At 37.3% G+C, this 17,576-nt stretch overlaps 1 protein-coding gene across 1 annotated transcript; it reads right to left on the bottom strand.

Annotated features, from left to right (window-relative positions):
• Nucleotides 1–2,257: 2,257 nt before the first annotated feature.
• Nucleotides 2,258–14,803, bottom strand: LOC147759992 (E3 ubiquitin-protein ligase NHLRC1-like). Its single transcript, XM_086995665.1, has 3 exons — nucleotides 13,792–14,803; nucleotides 2,514–2,762; nucleotides 2,258–2,280 (listed from the first exon to the last, which is right to left on the bottom strand). Exons 1-3 carry the CDS (start codon nucleotides 14,801–14,803, stop codon nucleotides 2,258–2,260), a joined length of 1,284 nt encoding a protein of 427 aa, XP_086851791.1.
• Between the last annotated feature and the right edge of the window lie 2,773 nt (nucleotides 14,804–17,576).

Genomic DNA, 17,576 nt, shown 5'->3' with positions numbered 1-17,576 from the left:
TCAGATATTTTATGTTTTTAGTGTCGTGGGTGGTGGGTAGCCCGCAAGAAAACGCAGTAGATACTCCAGCGCAGTAGACTACTGCAATCATACTGCAAACATGCTTCAAATCTGCTTCGATTTGGGACCTAATTAGCATATTTGAAACATGTTTCTATCATGCTGCTAATCTACTGCATTAATGCTCCTCTCTGTACAAATCTATGTACTTTTTGGAGTAGAATTGCAGTAGGCTATGCTGCATTTCTACTGCAAATATGCTCCACACCACTACTGCGTTAATGCTTTTTTGCTACTTCGATACTATTGCATTTTCGTGCGGGTAGTGGTCAAGCAATTAAAAGTGACAAACAGTCACAGGGATACCTGGATAAGCGAGAAAATCTGTTTACCCAACCTCTCCCTAGAGAAGCTCCTTGTTTCAAGACTTACTCAATCAAGAGGGGAGAAATAAAGCAATTGAAAGTAACAGTTAATTCATCAAAGGGCTACCTGGATGAGTGACATCATCTGTTTATCCCTCCTTTACCTGGAGATATACTTTGATCAGATGTTTAATAAAATGTTCTGTACTTCTATCTCGAAAATTTTATGTACTTGTACTCCATGAAAATAAATTGTTTAATAAAATTAATATTATCTATCCTTGATTTGCATCACTAAGAAATATTCAGAAAATGGATGAAAAGATTTTAACTTTGTACTCTTTACTTTATATTTGTATCTAAATATATATATATTCTTCAGGGGGGAATAGCCCGGTGGGGAATCGTCCTGGGGGGAATTGTCCGCCGGGAATAGTCCGGGGGGAAATTGTCCTGATACCCTTATTAACACCATAAGTTGTGTATATTAAACAAAAAGCTTTTCTACGCTAAAATTTAGCGACCATATTAGTTATGAAAAGTGCTCAATATCCAAGAAATTATTAAAGTTAAGCTGACTTCTCTAACCTAAAAAATACAATTATTTTTCAAAGAATTACATTCTTCACTATTGGACACAGGGGCATGGCAACTTGACTACCTGGAGGGCTCACGCCCTCACCTAACATTTAGTTGCATGTCAAAAAAGTTGGAGAGCACAGCTAACAAAAAAATCACAAATAACACAAAATTATACTAGTTATACCAGAAATATTATCATTTCATTATTATTATTTTCCCTTTGCTGTATATTTTGGCAGTCATTTTGCCTTTTTAATAACAGTAACGTACTAGGATGAAGTTAAATACTCTACTGTGTTCTTCCGACAGGAAATACATTCACAATAGCCAAAAAGTATATCCGTCAACGTCTTGTTGTTTTCCTTAAAAAAATGAAAAAATAATCAACCAAGCTAATTTTACTTCTCTTGCCCTAGAGGATGCATATCCGTAATAATAGTTTACAGGAAAAAAACATTGCAGAGTTCAAATATTGGCCAATGGGAGTGAGTGAATATTCGTCATTTTGTAGTGTGCAATATCACCCAGTGTCATCATCATGACGTCATAGTTGTGAACAGTGGCTGTATGTTTCTTAAATTTATTCGATATATCATAATTAACGCCGGAAGAACTTGCTTTAGTGAACTCTGGATGTAAAAAAAAAACTCTGAGTCAGCATATTTAACAAAGCCGTTGATCGAAGAACCAATAAATTTTGCCTCCATATTTAAAATATAAAACACCCAATGACCATCCATAATTGAAAGCTTCATGCTTTAATCAACTGTTGCACTATTCTGGAAAAATGGCCTAACCGCCTGACAATTTCTGTTCTTTTCTTTCCTTTTTTCTATTTGTTTCCTACTTTTTGTTTATCACATGTGTAGGAACTACTGACTTAATCCACCTTATGTTTCTGAAAGTCTTCTTACCACTACAATTTCATATTTCTGAGTGTCACAGCACTTACGTTTCTCCTCTTTCTCTGATGTTGGTGCATCTGTCGCCGCCTCATCTTCTACAGTGATTCATTCAAAAATTCAAATTAATTTAATGTTTGTTAAAATGAATTTAATAATAAACATTTTGTTATTTATAATTCTATCTGACTTTTTTGTTTGTTAATTTGTTTCAAATTAGCAAATGTTTCTGCAGTTGATCATCTATGCACTTTTACACACACACACACACACACACACACACACACACATAGTTACACTATTTAGGTGTAAATAAATACGAATTACCTGCATGACTTGCCAGGATTTCCTCATGTATTTTTCTCATGTTAACAGCAAGCAAACGTGATATTGCTGGCCCATGACTGTCTATAAATCAAAGCAGCGTTTAACTATTTGTCATGAAATACATAATAATATTTATCTTCAAAGGCACCGAATAAATGATAAACAAGGAGAAAATGCTGCTGTATTAAGGTAACTATATATAAATAATAAAAAAGGAGAAATTAAAAAAAGTCCCTGTATACTAATACATCTTCAAGAAATTATTAAAAAAAATATATGCAATAAACAAGTTTTGATATTGATTTTTTTCTCTCTGCAGAACAACAATTATTCTTACCAGCTTCATCTGAATTCCAACCCTCCTTTACAAGAACGTAGTCGGTTTCTATACCATTAGTGATTGGATCTTTAACTTCATCATATTCCTTTCCGAGAAGCCTCTTTCTCAGGTGTGTTTTACCTGCGCCGTAATGGCCCAGCAGCATCACCCTTGCCCTCTTCACTCTTTCAAAGCCATCCTTACATGCTCGTTGATATGCTTCTTGCAGTAATGGGTCTTGTCTATTGATTTCCTCTGAAAAGTGACCTGAAACATTAAAGGTGCATTTTAAGTCCTAGTTTTGATACAAAACCCAAATAAACGTCACAATATTTTCTCAAATATAGACTGGATATTTAAAATGGAATATACCAGATCTAAAGTTATGCCTATAAATAACCACAAGCCGGAAGTAAAAAAACCGGGAATGGTTTGAGAATGATTAAAATGTTATGTTCGACAAATAATTGAGCACAGGACCGTGCAGCCATCATTTCGATAGCTGGTTCCACGTTAAAATATAGTCACCAAAATTCAACCTCCTATGTCCTCAAATCGTTAAAAAGTGCTTAAACTTCTTATAATTTGTGTGTCATTTTTGATAATAGTTTTGATAGTTTTGCATGGCAATTATCAGTGGAATACACGCCTGTTATGTACCGTTAGTGGTATTTAGAAAGAAACTTTTACTTTACAAAAATTGTAAGTTACACTGTTATTGTACAATGAATAATTACAGTCATAAGATTATGTATGTGTGCATTTATTCCATCTAACGTAAGAAGATTAGATACAATTATAACGTCAGAAAATACAATAGAGGGAGTGTGATAATGATAGGGTCGCTAAACGATTTTGACGGAATATAGTGACTAGCCTTATCCTCTTGTCGCCTGGGTAGGCACGCCCCCTTAGAGTACTTATGTAAACAAAAGGTCTTCCATAGAGAACTATCCTTTTGTTCAACAGCCTCGCGCGTGCAGCGGATTATGTATATAGTGACGCTATACAGCTAAATGCAGTTAAATCTGTGAAAGCTGTTACTTAATTTATTCTGCTGTGTCGGACGTTGTGGGCCAGCCCAATGGTTCATTCACTCATTCTTTTCTGAAGATTGGTGATGCATATTTCGAATGCTTAATTATTTGCCCTCCTTCTTACAAGAGAAAGGAAAAGGGGAGAGAAACGGAGACAGTGTCAAATAAAAAGGGTAAAGAGTAATATAATACATTAATTAAAGGGACTCGCGGTGGAAGAAACGATAGACTGTTTTGCATGAAGGTATGCAATTATAATCCCACATGGCCATCGCATATACGGCCGTAGTTTAAATACATTACTCATAGTTGTATTTAATTACATTATTTTGCTGAATAGACATACATTTTAAAGTTGGTCTTTCAGGAAATCGTTTTGTTTGAAATAACACACACGACAGAGGTAAAATCACATATAAATTTATTTTGAAATAAAATGTTTCGCTAGATCTTGTTAACACTCAGCGAAATGCACCTAGTGATTATATTCAATGTGCCATCATTTAATTGCTTTCTCGGTTTCATTAATTGACGATAATAATTGCAGTAAGCAAGAAGGAGGAAATGCTGAAGACAAAACAACGCCGTGGGTATGTGTGACTTTCTCCCTTAACATTTTCTATGATGCTGTCAAAGAAAAAGGAACCGAGATAGCGATCATTTAAACCGTTGCTGTTTACAGGTGGACTTCTTCGTTTACCATTTAAATGCCCCCCTCCCCCAGCAGACCCAACTTGAGGAATGCCATTGTAGCTACAGTACACTGTATATCAAACTTCGGTCCAAGTTATGAAATGTTTAAGCACAAAACGATAATTTGAGGGTATTTTTTCATTCAAGACAAAATTCAATAACTATGATGTGTGACAAAAGAGACTTTACAAAGCTTTACGTGTACTTAGATATATTCCAGTAACCTATGGAGATAGGCTAGCCACGTAATTGTAACCTCAACAGGCAGTGTCCCCGATGAAAGCAAGCACCACAATAAACACTGAAAGGCGGGGTACAAAAATTAACTTTTTTAAATATCGATTACAACATGCTGTACAATGACTGAGTCGTGAAAGGAGTTTTGGACTTCTTTGCGTTAAAAACAAATTCATTTCAAATTAAAAGAGCATTTTTTGGGGGGCGCGTGGGGGGGGGGGGTAAATAGTAACTCATTCCGTAATCCTTCCTGCACATTTATTCAATCGTATCAAAACGTTTGATACACAATGTTCACTAGTGTCATAATTTTGGCGATGTATTAAAACCATAATTGTACAAAGTAGGTTAGCATAAGTTAGGCAACAACCAGTGTGAAGAACAACTCCTTTTTTAAGTGAGGCAAGACAACCTATTCAAACTGATTATAACCTTGATAAAGACACAAGGTAAAGGAGTTATGTAAACTAGCGTGTGAAAACACAGTCTTTGTCACTGTTACAAGACAATGGAGGCGACCAAGTGGGGTAATTACAATATACCCCTGTACAGTCAAAGAGAAATTAGTTATGAAAGCTTACATCGGGTCAGCCCTTAATTTGCTTGTCCGAAAGAAAGAGATAGTTGTCGCAACGCGAATCCTTTTATTAACCCTTCATGAGTTTGTGTAAAAGTGTGAAAGACAGGCAACGATCTCGAGTCGCTGTTGATATTGTTCGCAATTAATATTGGAGTATACCGCCTACATGTAAACATCAGACAAGGCGTTGAGATCGATAAAAGTGGAGGTTTATCTGAAAAATAAGATGCCATTTTTGTGAAATGACTTATTAAGTGATGTGCATGTACCGAACATGTTTAAATTCTTGTTTTTTTATTATTTGAAACATCTTCATACACGGCCTCATATTTATATTTCTCCCAGGCCATACTCATTTTATTGTATAACATGGGACTCTAAAGCACAGGCCATTGTGAAAGTTAATTGGCTACAGAGACTTGTTATCCTTTATGCAGTTTTATAGCGTGGATGAACTAGAAACGGGCTTTACTTAGCTTTACTTAATTTACGAAAATTTAAACAAAATCAATCTGCAAGGCTTGCTTTGACTTGATGTTAACCTAACACTGGTTTTAAAAGGAGAAATAGAAATATATGTTGGATGGATTAAATCATCGACACCGTTCTCTTTTAACTTAACGTGGTCATATACACAGTAACACAGATAATATTTATAAGTTGTCTGTCGTTCAGCACGCATTATAGGCGAGTAGCCAAACAGTGACGATGATCAATCCAAGTAAAATCTAGGCAAGTATTGTTTACAAAATAGATCATGATGAATAAACCTACGCTTTAATAAATAATCACCACACGGTTCTGTTTTTGTCACTTAAAAGCTTTCGTTTAAAGACGCTCAATGATATCAAAAATGATTCGACGCTTTAAAAATGGACCGGTTCAAGGGGCATTTTTTGTTTCAGCTAGGGACTTCAGGTAGAGGATTCAGTGTAGGTGTTTCCTCGGATGATAACAGCATCACACCCTAGGTCTAAGCGAGTTGACTTTTTGTCCAAGCATCCTATTCCTACTACTAAACTAATAACTCTAAACCACAAAGGTTTGTGCGGTAAAAATAGTTAAACTAAATGAGGTGCATTGACAGAGGCACAAGTACAATCCAACGCCAACGTGCAACAGGGGGAAGTCTGACAGTATATTACATAATATATGAAAGTGCGGTCAATATCAACAGTGTAAGACATCAGTTAAAGAGGAGGGGGTCTTACTATCTTTTGTTAAACGCGACTGTTATTATCTCTCGAACAAGCTTAAACCATGCCTTATACAATTACTGTGTCTCCGGCATGTCGAACATATTTTGCTACAGTTACAAACAGGGAAAACTAGCGACTTAGTTGTTCTAGTAAGAAAGCATAAGTGCGGCGCCCGGGCAAAACAATCAACTACCCGGTATAACATTCATATTTTAGCGTTTACATATGACGCGCAAAGAGCTAAGTACATATGACGCGCAAAGAGCTTAGCAATTAGCCTTGACAAAGTGGTCCGTTTTTAAACAACAACGAGAAAAAAGAACGCTTTGTCATAGTTATGAGACAAATCGCTTGCAACGTGCAACAAGGGGGATGGCTGACAGTGTGGTCACACTACATGTTTATGAAAGTACGTTGAATTAACAGTCTTCGACATCGCCCAAAGAGGAGGGACTTACTGTAGCCCTCAATCTATTGTTAAACGCGATCATTATCTTTTCTCATACAACCTTAAACAAAACCTAAACAATAAGATTGTTAAATCAGATAAGTGATGTAAAATCATATTGGAAATTTACGTTGACGACGGAGACTTTCATTCGCAAAGTTAATGAAACAAGACTGGTCCAAGTTAACTGCCCATATTGAATAAATCTTGGACTGCTAAAGCCATGCTTCACTTTGGTAATAGTTATTTAGTAAGCTAGGTTTATTCACATAGATCACAAAGCATAAGGGAGTTATGCTGCAAACAACCCATTTTGAACGCAATCGTCATCGCTGCCGAACAACCTGAAATCATGCCTATACAATATTAGGAGATGCACGTCGAGTAAAAGATTCAACACCTGGGTGCCCAGCACTATTATGAAAAGGAAAAATGACTTGACGTTTCATGCACAATCATCATCGAAAGCTTTACAGGGGGTATATCAATATGCTGCATGCGCAGTCGATTTTTATCAAAATAAAAAGTGTGTTTCATACAAGCAAAATCTAACTTTCCTTTATAACTGTTACTGAACAGCGAAGAGTTACATAAACCCAGTTATAAAATTACAAATGTAATTATGAGGCTAATTTCTCTGTGGAATGAAATATTTTGTTGGCTTTCAAATGAAAGGACACTCACTTTAATCTTAAAAGAAGTTAGTTAATGTGCTCGTTCCCCTAACGCGCGTGCCAAAAGGTCTCATCAAATAACCAGATACACATCTGTCTATACTGGTAACTAGTGAAAATCTATCTGTGGCCTTTGATAATGGGTAGACACTCACCGCGTTAGTTGCGACAATGATTATTTCTTCACAGTGATTTATTCATTTAATTATTAAATCATAATGTATTTATTAAATTATTTGAAATAATTTACCTTTTTTAATGATTTATACCATCTAATTTTTATCTTTTTTATTTGATTCTTAATGTCATCTAATTATTTAATTAATTCTTTAAATATTTTATTTATTTATTTTATCAAGCCCGTAGCCAGCAATTTCAAAGGGGGGGGGGGGGGTCTTTTTCTGAAAAAGTGGACCTTTTACCGAAAAATCCCCATGTACTTATGTCAAATTTTACCCAGAGTGGACCTTTTTTCAGCAAAAGGGGGTTCTTTCGAACCTCTTGAACTCCCCCTGGCTGCGGGCCTGTTTATTTATTTATTTATTTATTTATTTATTAAGATTTTCTATTATTATCCTTTTACGGATTCGCTCTATTATTTTATATAAAATGTAACTTAATGTAGTAATTGAGGCAACACGTCAGCTTGTAATGTGAATAAATTTTTTTAATAATGTTTCTTTCTTTGTTATTTCTAAACAGTAATCTATTTTTACACAGGTCGCGATGATGAAAATTTGTGTACATCTTTAAACTTTTTGAGACGGGGTGATTTGTTGATCATGCTGATGTACGATGCTGATGCATGTTTATAAAATTCAATTTTTGACCACAGAACACTTCATATTGAATTAAATAACTGATACTAAATTAAACTAGCAGTTATCTTGCAACACTTAAAACATGATCAGCTGCGCGTGCCAAGCTAGTGAACATAAAGATAGGTGGCCACGGGAGTGGCACGCGTTAGCATGGGTTCTAGCATCTTAAAGCTATAATCCTATCGCCGCAACAAACAATGGGCACCTTCTGGCTGATGTATCCTGCTGTTAATTACACCTAGTCACAGCGGATTGTCGCACTCGCGCTGGACCACAGAAACAGGCGTCATGGGGTTCACTCGCCTAATGTATTGTGTGTTATTACGCCTAAACTATTGTGTTTTTGCGTTCGAATTTTGAAGGGATTAGACGGCTTTCCATTGTTTGTCCGCCCCCTTCTATTCACAGGATAGGGATTAAAACATCCTGACGCTTTTAAAACGTCGTACAACGGAAACATAATTATTATTTCTACTGTATCAAATTAACAACACAAAAAACTAGAGGATCACATAGGCGTTAATGCCCCCTGGAATCATACCACCACATGGTGGGTTCAGGGGGCTGTCGGGGGGATCCTGACCCCCCTTCAATTTCTGAAAAAATCACACCAATGGCCCCCTCTTGAAATTAGAATTTTGTCTAGCTTAATCATGGTTCAAAACCGCACCAAATGGCACCTTTCACCCTCAAAAATGCCCTGAACCACACGCCGGGGTAGGGGGGGGGTGCTTCTCATCTGCTGTCTGTCATTCTTTAAAAATAGAGCCTCCTTCAAATAGGCCTGGATCCGCCCCTGTCACCAGTAAGTGCTGTTTAAGTTGAAAGGAATGTTTAGATGGTTGTGAATTAGGTGTAGGTAATGTGTGTGGGAAGAGAAGGGGAATTAAAGCTAAATATGGGCATATCTTTCAATTTGCAAAGTGAGATTTATGGGGGAAAAAGTAGGGTAAAGGTGAAATTCAAGGACACAGTAAGATTGTCAATAGATAATTTTGTATTCATGTTTAATAGTTATTTTGTTGTTATTTTTTTTTAGTTTTGGAGACGTAAAGGATGGAAAATTTACAATGTTCAGTTCATGACGAAAATAAGATAAAAGGTGAAATTTAGCTAACAGTTGTTTGCCAAAGTATTAATTTTTCATACATTTGACTTTCTATTTATATCTAACAGTTGATATGAACATATTTTGACACTTTTGGAGATATAAGGGTTATACATTTAGTTAAGTAAAAAGAACGTTAAAGTTCAAATTCTCAGTCACATTAACATTGCCAATGTATGACTTCCAATTCAAGTTCAATAGGAACAATAGGCGTATCTCTGCCAGTTTTGGAAATTTATATGTCAAAAAATGGCAAAGTTCACTTTATGGTAAACAGTTGGTCAAAGGTCAAATCCAAGGTCACAGTAAGACTAGGTTCACATACCTAGATCGATCCATCTGGATCAGTTGAACTTCCTGGGGAGTCTTACTAAATTGCTATTAACTTAGCAGCTTAAATGTCTGTCACGCCTACCAAATCAGCTAGGGGGTAAAGTTAATTACCCTTAATAGCTGTACTAATGAATTTACTGTCATTTTATATGATTATCTAAGAAAAAGTTTGACATAGAAAAAATATCAAAAGAACAATTTTAGATAACCAGTTTGCTCCATTCTCAGATTTTGAACATAGTGAATAACTGAATTTGACAAACTGCAATGATATGAGTTTATTTTTGACACTCTGTTACACAATACACGATAACAGGTTTACCATCATTTTTATGTAGTCAACTAACCATATTGTTAAGCACAACATGTCAAAAGCACACTGCCACGTATCTAATTAGTTCAATAAATTAAATCTGAAGAAAATACACTACAGACTTAACATTTAATATGGAATATTTCAGTTTTGAAGGTATGCCAAAGTAAAACTGCATAAAAAAATACGATCTCATATAAGATAAACGACTGGAAAACTGTGCAGTCAGGTGTGTCGCAACCATTTAATTGACTACCAAGTCCGTTGCACTGCTGCATTATGCAATATGGTTCAACGTTGATTCAACTTTCATAGTCAAAGTCATATCAACATAGTTTCAACGTTAACCGTCAACGTTGATTCAACATTGATACCTCAAGGTTGATTCAACCTTGATGGTTCAACGTTGATTCAACTTTCATAGTTAACGTCATATCAACATAGTTTCAACGTTGACCGTCAACGTTGATTCAAAATTGATTCCATGTTGATTTGCCCGCTGGGAGACTGTTTCCCACCAAGGTGTGCCATTATAATCAGTACATGGCCCTCAACAGGAGGGGTAACATTAAATGCAAACTCATTGTTGTATTAATATACACTATTTTGCGGAACATCCATTCATAATTTGATCTTTCAGGAAATCGTTTTGGTTCAAATAACACAGCAGCCTATTACACAGTTCCTTTAAAAATCCTTTTGATGTTGTAATAAACCAGTATTTATAAACAACGCAATAAAAGCTAATAGGTAGCAGTGGGGAAATGATAATCAAAGACCAACGTGCGACAGGGGAAAAGCCTGACGATCTGATTACTTGTCGCCTTTACATTATAGTACTGTTAATTGTGACGTCGCTTAAAGAGGTGGGGGGGGGAGGGGGGTCTTACTATACAGGTAGCTCGCAATATATTGTTAAATGCTTTTGTTAACATTTCTCAAATAAGCTAAAATCGTGCCTTTACACTAGTTAGCACTAGTAAGGTGGCCCAAAATATACCAGGAACCAAGTAAGTTGAGATATTCAATCTTGAACACCGCTAATTGTATTGCCATGAGTTATTTAGATACCTGTTGCATAAGAAGTGCTAAGCACATATCCTCGACATATTAAAGTTACTTTTATTTTTAAAGAACACCGAAAAACCAACCCATCTTGTGACCGTAAGACAGATTCCATAGGAATCATTTTAACCTCATTTTTCAGAGCGTCCAAAGGTTTATGCGGTAAAAATATTTTTATTAAAAAAGGTGCACTTGCAGTGGCGCAAGGACAATCCAACTCCAACGTGCAATAGGGGGAAGTCTGGCAGTGTGATCACAATATATGAAAGTACGGTCAATTAACAGTGTAAGGCATCAGGTAAAGTGGATGGGGATATTACTATAGCTCTATATCTATCGTTAAAAGTGACTGTTATTATCTCTCGAACAAGCTTAAACCATGCCTATGCAATTACTATGTGTTCGGCTGCCGTGCAGAATCATCAGACGAACAGATTTTGCTATAGTTACACACACGAGCGACCTGTTTTAGATCACTGTAGTAAGAAAGCACACGTGCGACAAACGGACAATAACAGTCTAATATAAAATTGACATTTAAACGTTTAGATGCACATACATATAACGCGATTAAAGGTAAGCATTAAGGCCCGACAAACTAACGTCCATTTTCAAAACAACAACGAGAAAAAAAACACCATGTCATAGTTATGAGTTAAGCATTAAGCCTCGACAAACTAACGTTCAATTTTAAACAACAATGAGAAAAAAACGTCCTGTCATAGTTATGAGACAAATTGCTTTAAAATTATTCTGATGTGGGAAAAAATCACCCGTTTCTCAGAGCACAAAATAGGTAATAAGGGGAAAATATTTAAAAATAAATGAAAAGGTTTACATAAATAACAGAATAAGAGAAAATATCTTGCAGTGAGGCAATTACAATCCAACTCCAGCGTGCAACAGGGGAAGCCTGACAGTGTATCCACACAATATGAAAGTACGTTGAATTAACAGTCTAAGACATCGGTTAAAGAGGAAGGGGATCTTACAATAGCTGGCAATCTATTGTTAAACGCGATGGCTATCATTTCTTAAACAAACTTAATCCAGGCCTAAACGATAAGATTGTCAAACAGGATTAGTGATGTAAAATAATATTAATGGCAATTCAACAGTGATGATGGAAAAAAGTATCATTCACAGTGTTAATAAAATTAGACTGGTCCAAGCCAATTGCCCATAGCAAGTAAATCTTTGGTAAAGCCAGAACGTACTTTGGTAATGGTTATTAATTAAGCTTGAATTATTTACATATACAGACTTGATATTTAATATGGAATATTTTTTTCCAAATTATTTTTCATCAGTTTTTTCCTATTTTGCTGACTGATAAATGAAAATAAGGATTAAAATCGGGTTTTAATAACTTTTAATTATCTCTTTGATGTCATTGTGGCCATTGATTCGGCGAGTAATGGCCTACCCACATATTGTCTATGTGGTTCAAATGTGGCGATTTTGATTACCAAGGTAGCTGCTCATTCCCTTGGTTCTGTAAGTAATCTGCCTTCAAAAGTGCTCTGTGTGAACCGGCAATTTCACCGTGCAACCTAAAAGTGTTCCTAAGGTGCCCCCTGTCAAATCGTAGTCAAGTGGTTCCCAGAGTATTCCTTTATTTGATCTGGTTCAGGTTTTCGTGGATGATCATTGGTGTTTTGGCACCAATGTGGTATCCGCTCCAATTAACGACGGTGTTAATGAACTTAGTCACTTTAAACGCGGCACACGCTTAGTCGTTGGGCTCTTCTGGATGTCTGTAAACCCTGTTTTGACAAGTAGAGCGGTATAGGTGAGATCTGACCTCAATAAAGAAAGCCACGAGTTTTCAGTGTTCAACTAAGGAACAGTCAAGGTCCCCAATTCATTAGAGAAACATACAGCGATGTTTTGCTGTTTACAGTGGGTTCCCCCGAGGTCGTCTGGTATTCTAACCAGCTAAAACCAGTTTGGTGTACGCAACAGCATATCCCGACAGACAGTTCGTCCTGTACCCTGGTGGTAAAATTTCAGTACATTGGGCGTGGTCTCTGTGTAAGTACATCAGTCTGGACATTACTCTATTAAACTGTGCGGACCGTTTCGTTTGGCACAATTATCTGTCTGGCAATGTCTGACTTTTTTGAGCCATTCTGCCACAGATTAACAAATTTACGGAGCAGTGCATAGCTCATTTTACACCTAGCAAAACCGACCACTTGCATGCAAAATTGCAAATTCTTCTATGCAGTAGTTGCCGACATATGGATACTTTTTTGGAAGAACCATGCTTTGCCAAAGTCAAGCTTTGACCTGCCCAAAGGAGCAGTACCCATTTAAATCACTGCATATTACATAATGCAGCAGCGCAACATACCTGGAATTCAGTGAATTGGAAGCGACACACCTGACTACACACTTCTCCATTCACGTATCTTATATGAGTTCCGAGTTTTTTGAAAAAAGAATGCATTTTTACCTAGGCATACCTTCGAAACTGAAATATTCCATATTAAATGTCAAGTCTGTACATATATCACAAAGCAGAAAGCCCTAATGCTGCGAGCAATCTATTGTGAACGCAAGCGTTATTACTCCCGAACAACTTGAAATCATGCCTATATAATAGTAGGAGAGCTTCATTCTCACTCATTCTAATGGGTTCATGCTAATTGCTCAGTAACGGTAAAGCACTTACCTAAGAACGTTTCTCCACTCCACATACATTCTTACTAATGGCTAGCTGTGTGCTTAAATTACAATTTATTTTATAATAATTATAAAAACCCACACTAAAAATTTTACTCACCTTCTTTCAGTGCAATGTACTTAAATGTCTTCACTTTGCCGGCTTGTTCTGCCACCACCAGTTGGCCAACAGGGTTGATGGCTAATGCTCTGGGATTCTTCAGCCCATCAACTTTATTGGCAATGTATTTGATGAACTGTCCCTGTGGACTCAGTGCCACTATCCTGTTGTTATCCCTGTCAGCAATGAAGATGTGACCATAGCTGTCTGTGCACACTCCACATGGTGTCCTCAGCTCACCAACATCACTGCCTTCTGTGTCGCCATACTGGTACAGATGATCACCAGTTGGGGACAGCACATGTAGACAGCTATTGCCCCAGTCTGATATCACAATGTTATCATTCACACTGTTCACTGTGATGAACATTGGGAGATCACACATATTGAGTGGAATAATGTTCAGGAGCCGCCCACTCTCTGCATGGAATGTAAAGATGGATTTCTTGAAGCAGTCACAAACCATCACATGACCTTGTCTGTTCAGTGTAATACCCCATGGCACCTCCAGTAGACCCTGACCCATGGTTGTCACCTGCTGACCTCTGGTTGAGTACACTTGGACACAGCTGTCACCCCTTGATGTTATATACAGGTGACCAGTTTGTGACACAGCCACATCACACGGATCTCTTAGTTTAATGTCAAACTTAAACTCTCCAGCATGTGAGAATACATTTGTTTTATCGTTTCCTTTATCCACAGCAAGTAACTGTTCCTTGTATATGGCTAACCCAGTTACATATGCTACAATTTTTTTATCATCTTGTGTAGCACTGAAGGAATACACACATTCTGCCTTCTCCAAGAAAACAGGAGGATGTGGAGCTGATGTTGTATTTGTATCCTGTCCAGCTAATGGAGGTTGTGTCTGTACTGTCACCTGTCCTGATTTTGGATCGACATCTCTAGACTGCCTTAACAAGGCGTCCATTCCGGCAGTAGATTCCATACCCGGGCTGTGGGATATCTTTGAAGACGTGTCTGGTCTTGACACAGGTGTCTTCTCCATTGCTGCCAGATCTTCTACCAGAGGTTTTTGCTTGATACATACGCCATATCTGTCTAATTGTTTTCAAGTTAACAACTCTGTTTAGATCTTCAGAAACCTAGCTGTAGCCGTGATTCCTTCTCAGTCACAGCAAATGTGTCAACGATTGTTCAATTTTCCTGTTTACTCCCGGTGCTGTAGTTTTGATTAATATCGATCACAGTAACGTTAGCACACTCGTAGTATATCCTAAAAGTAGGTTTATGTCAGGGCAGATTATCTGGCAGAAGTATTTTTATCGAAATCTCCACAGTCGGCGTTCTTTAACTTCCTCTAATCTCTTAAAAGTAAGACAGAAATATAGCGTCTGTGTATTACCTGACGCTGACTCGACCTTGGCAAATGTCTGGTTGCTATCTTTACCCTGTTGCTGGTGACGTCGTTGTATTGTGTTTACTCTCCAGTTCAGATCAACATTATAGAAATGGGTCAATGCATACAAATGTGTCTCCCCTGCTTTGTTTAAAAATACACATCCATAATTATTAAAGGAGTAATTATACCGGTACTATTATATATAGTTTTTAAGTTAGTACTTGTCAAATGCAGTATAATTATTACTGTCATCAACTTAGAAGTAGAAAAAAATTTACGGTGGTTTGATGCGTTATGAATGCCTACATTTGGCAGTATTACGTCTTTCTCAGTGAATAATCTGTGAATCTCATGTCAAGTATCAATCTATGGTCTTGGTAGGGGGTGGATGTCGGCTTGATATAATAATAATAATAATAATAATAATAAAACTTTTATATAAAATCATAGCCGCCGGAAAGTTTAATTTGTACAAATACGTGAGTGCAAACAGACATTAAGAAGAAACGATTTTCATTAAGATCAAATTGAGTTCATAATAAACGCAGACCATTGAAAGGTATTTAAGCACGTTGAACTATTGACATGTATGCAATAAACTGAGAATTAAGGTGCTGTAAACAGCCACAAGAAAGCGTCATCAAGCCGCGTGTGTGTCTTAGGTGCGGGGTACAGTCAAACTACAGGAGACAAACACTGTACAACATGGATGGCAGCACTGAATAAATGATACATATTGCCAGTGATCTAAACCGCATGTAGGTCATATAGTCTTGGTGCGTACAATTATGTCTGCTGAAATCAATACTACACTTTTCACAACTCTGCTGGTATTCCATAGTTCTGAATTAATAAATTTACCCTGATGTCATATCTTGTAAATATATCGTCAAACAACCATTTTTACTTCCACATTATCAAAACTAAAACGTATGGATAAATTCTAACTTATTAAAATCATTTTGAGCTAACTTAAAAAGCAACAGGTCATAAAGAATATACAGCACGTGGTATTGTTAACAGCATGTATGGTGTTTACCAACCACCTGTCCTACGCTCAGGTAAGGAGAAAAACATGCACACAGCCCCTGCATACAGGTGACAGGGTCAGTTAAATCAAACTTAATTCAGTGTCTATTGAATATACTCCGAAAAATTTATTTTGAGGAGACTGCCTTTGCAGCGATCCTGTTGCTAAATTTCCCTTTCTTACGGTACAATTTTCCTTTCGTTAAAACTGCAGTTATTCTGCAGCATTTTAAAACAATTGATGGAAATGATGTAACTGTTGTTTTATTTGCAATTAAGTTTGCGTAGCTCAGAGCGATATCCACCGTCTCAGGGGGGTATCCAGGATTATTTGAAGGGGGGGGGGGTCCGGAAAAACAGATCTCGGATGCAAAGCCGACCTTCCCCCCCTTGGTGTGAGGTTTGGGCCTGCTCAACGGCTCCTGCAAAAATGGTGTTTTGGAGAGCAAAAAAAGCCATTTCGTACGGTTTACAACTATGATTTACCTTGTCAAAATTCTAATTTCAAGAAGGGAAAGTTGGTGTGAAACGTTTTTTCAGAAACTGAAGGGGGAGGGGGGGTTCAGGACCCCCCTGACCACCCCCTAATAAATCCGCCATTGCGTCTTAGAACGGTGTACAATATTGAGTTCCCTCATTATTTTAATTTTTCACAAAGTCGGCGCGGTGACCGTTGGACTTTTGTTCCCCCCTCTTATTTGAAAAGACAAAGGAATCCATACATAATTTAAATAATCAGAATTGTTTGGGGTGTCTGTTGCCCCACGCGGGGTAACCGCTTGCTGAATAAGTAGTGACGTCACTATAGCTCTCGCCTGATGAGCTGTGCACTGGTTTTTTGCTGTTGTTAGAGTTAAATAAGCTGACGAAGCTTAAGGTTATTGTAAGCCTTTGTTATCATCCAGATACCGAACATGAGATTTCTCCTGTCTTTGTGCGGATGAAAAATAATAAAACGCCCTTGAAAATATAAAATATGGGCGTAATATTTCTCGTTGCTATGTATAATAAGCATAGGCAACTCAAATCTCTTATCGTCAAATTGACACCTTTTTATTTTTAAGTGAGATAGCAATCGGTTTGGGCCGTAATTTTATCCCTGAAAAATTGGCAAAATTGACCACAAAGCCATATGGGCTACATTCGAGTGCCGTAATTTAGTTGAAATGTTTTTGTTTTGGAGTTACGAGCCCTTAAGTCTCGGTCAAAACCGGACGCACGAATTTCAGGATCGTACGTCCCCTGCGAATTTTGGGTGTTGCGGAGGCCATGGAGGTCGTAGAGGTAGAGGAAAGTCTGCCTTGCGAGTCGCAAGGGCGACATGAGATGTCCTTTCAAGCAGGGAGCCTAATTGCAAGGAGCGATCGCCGTGGAAATTGTGCTCATTTCT

The sequence above is a fragment of the Lingula anatina genome, chromosome 9 (genome assembly GCF_051362555.1).
Source record: "Lingula anatina isolate TDL-2025a chromosome 9, LinAna3.0, whole genome shotgun sequence".
Lineage (NCBI taxonomy): Eukaryota > Metazoa > Brachiopoda > Lingulata > Lingulida > Lingulidae > Lingula > Lingula anatina.
Note: the sequence above shows the minus strand (reverse complement) of the source record. Positions and strands in the feature narration are given on the sequence as shown.

Bases quoted from the DNA above. Each gene is read 5' to 3' on its own strand.
- LOC147759992 (XM_086995665.1), bottom strand. From the start codon at position 14,803: ATGGAGAAGACACCTGTGTCAAGACCAGACACGTCTTCAAAGATATCC. The intron at 2,763-13,791 runs GTGAGTAAAATT...TTAATGTTTCAG, and splicing joins GTACATTGCACTGAAAGAAG to GTCACTTTTCAGAGGAAATC. The intron at 2,281-2,513 runs GTAAGAATAATT...CATGACAAATAG, and splicing joins TTGGAATTCAGATGAAGCTG to TTAAACGCTGCTTTGATTTA.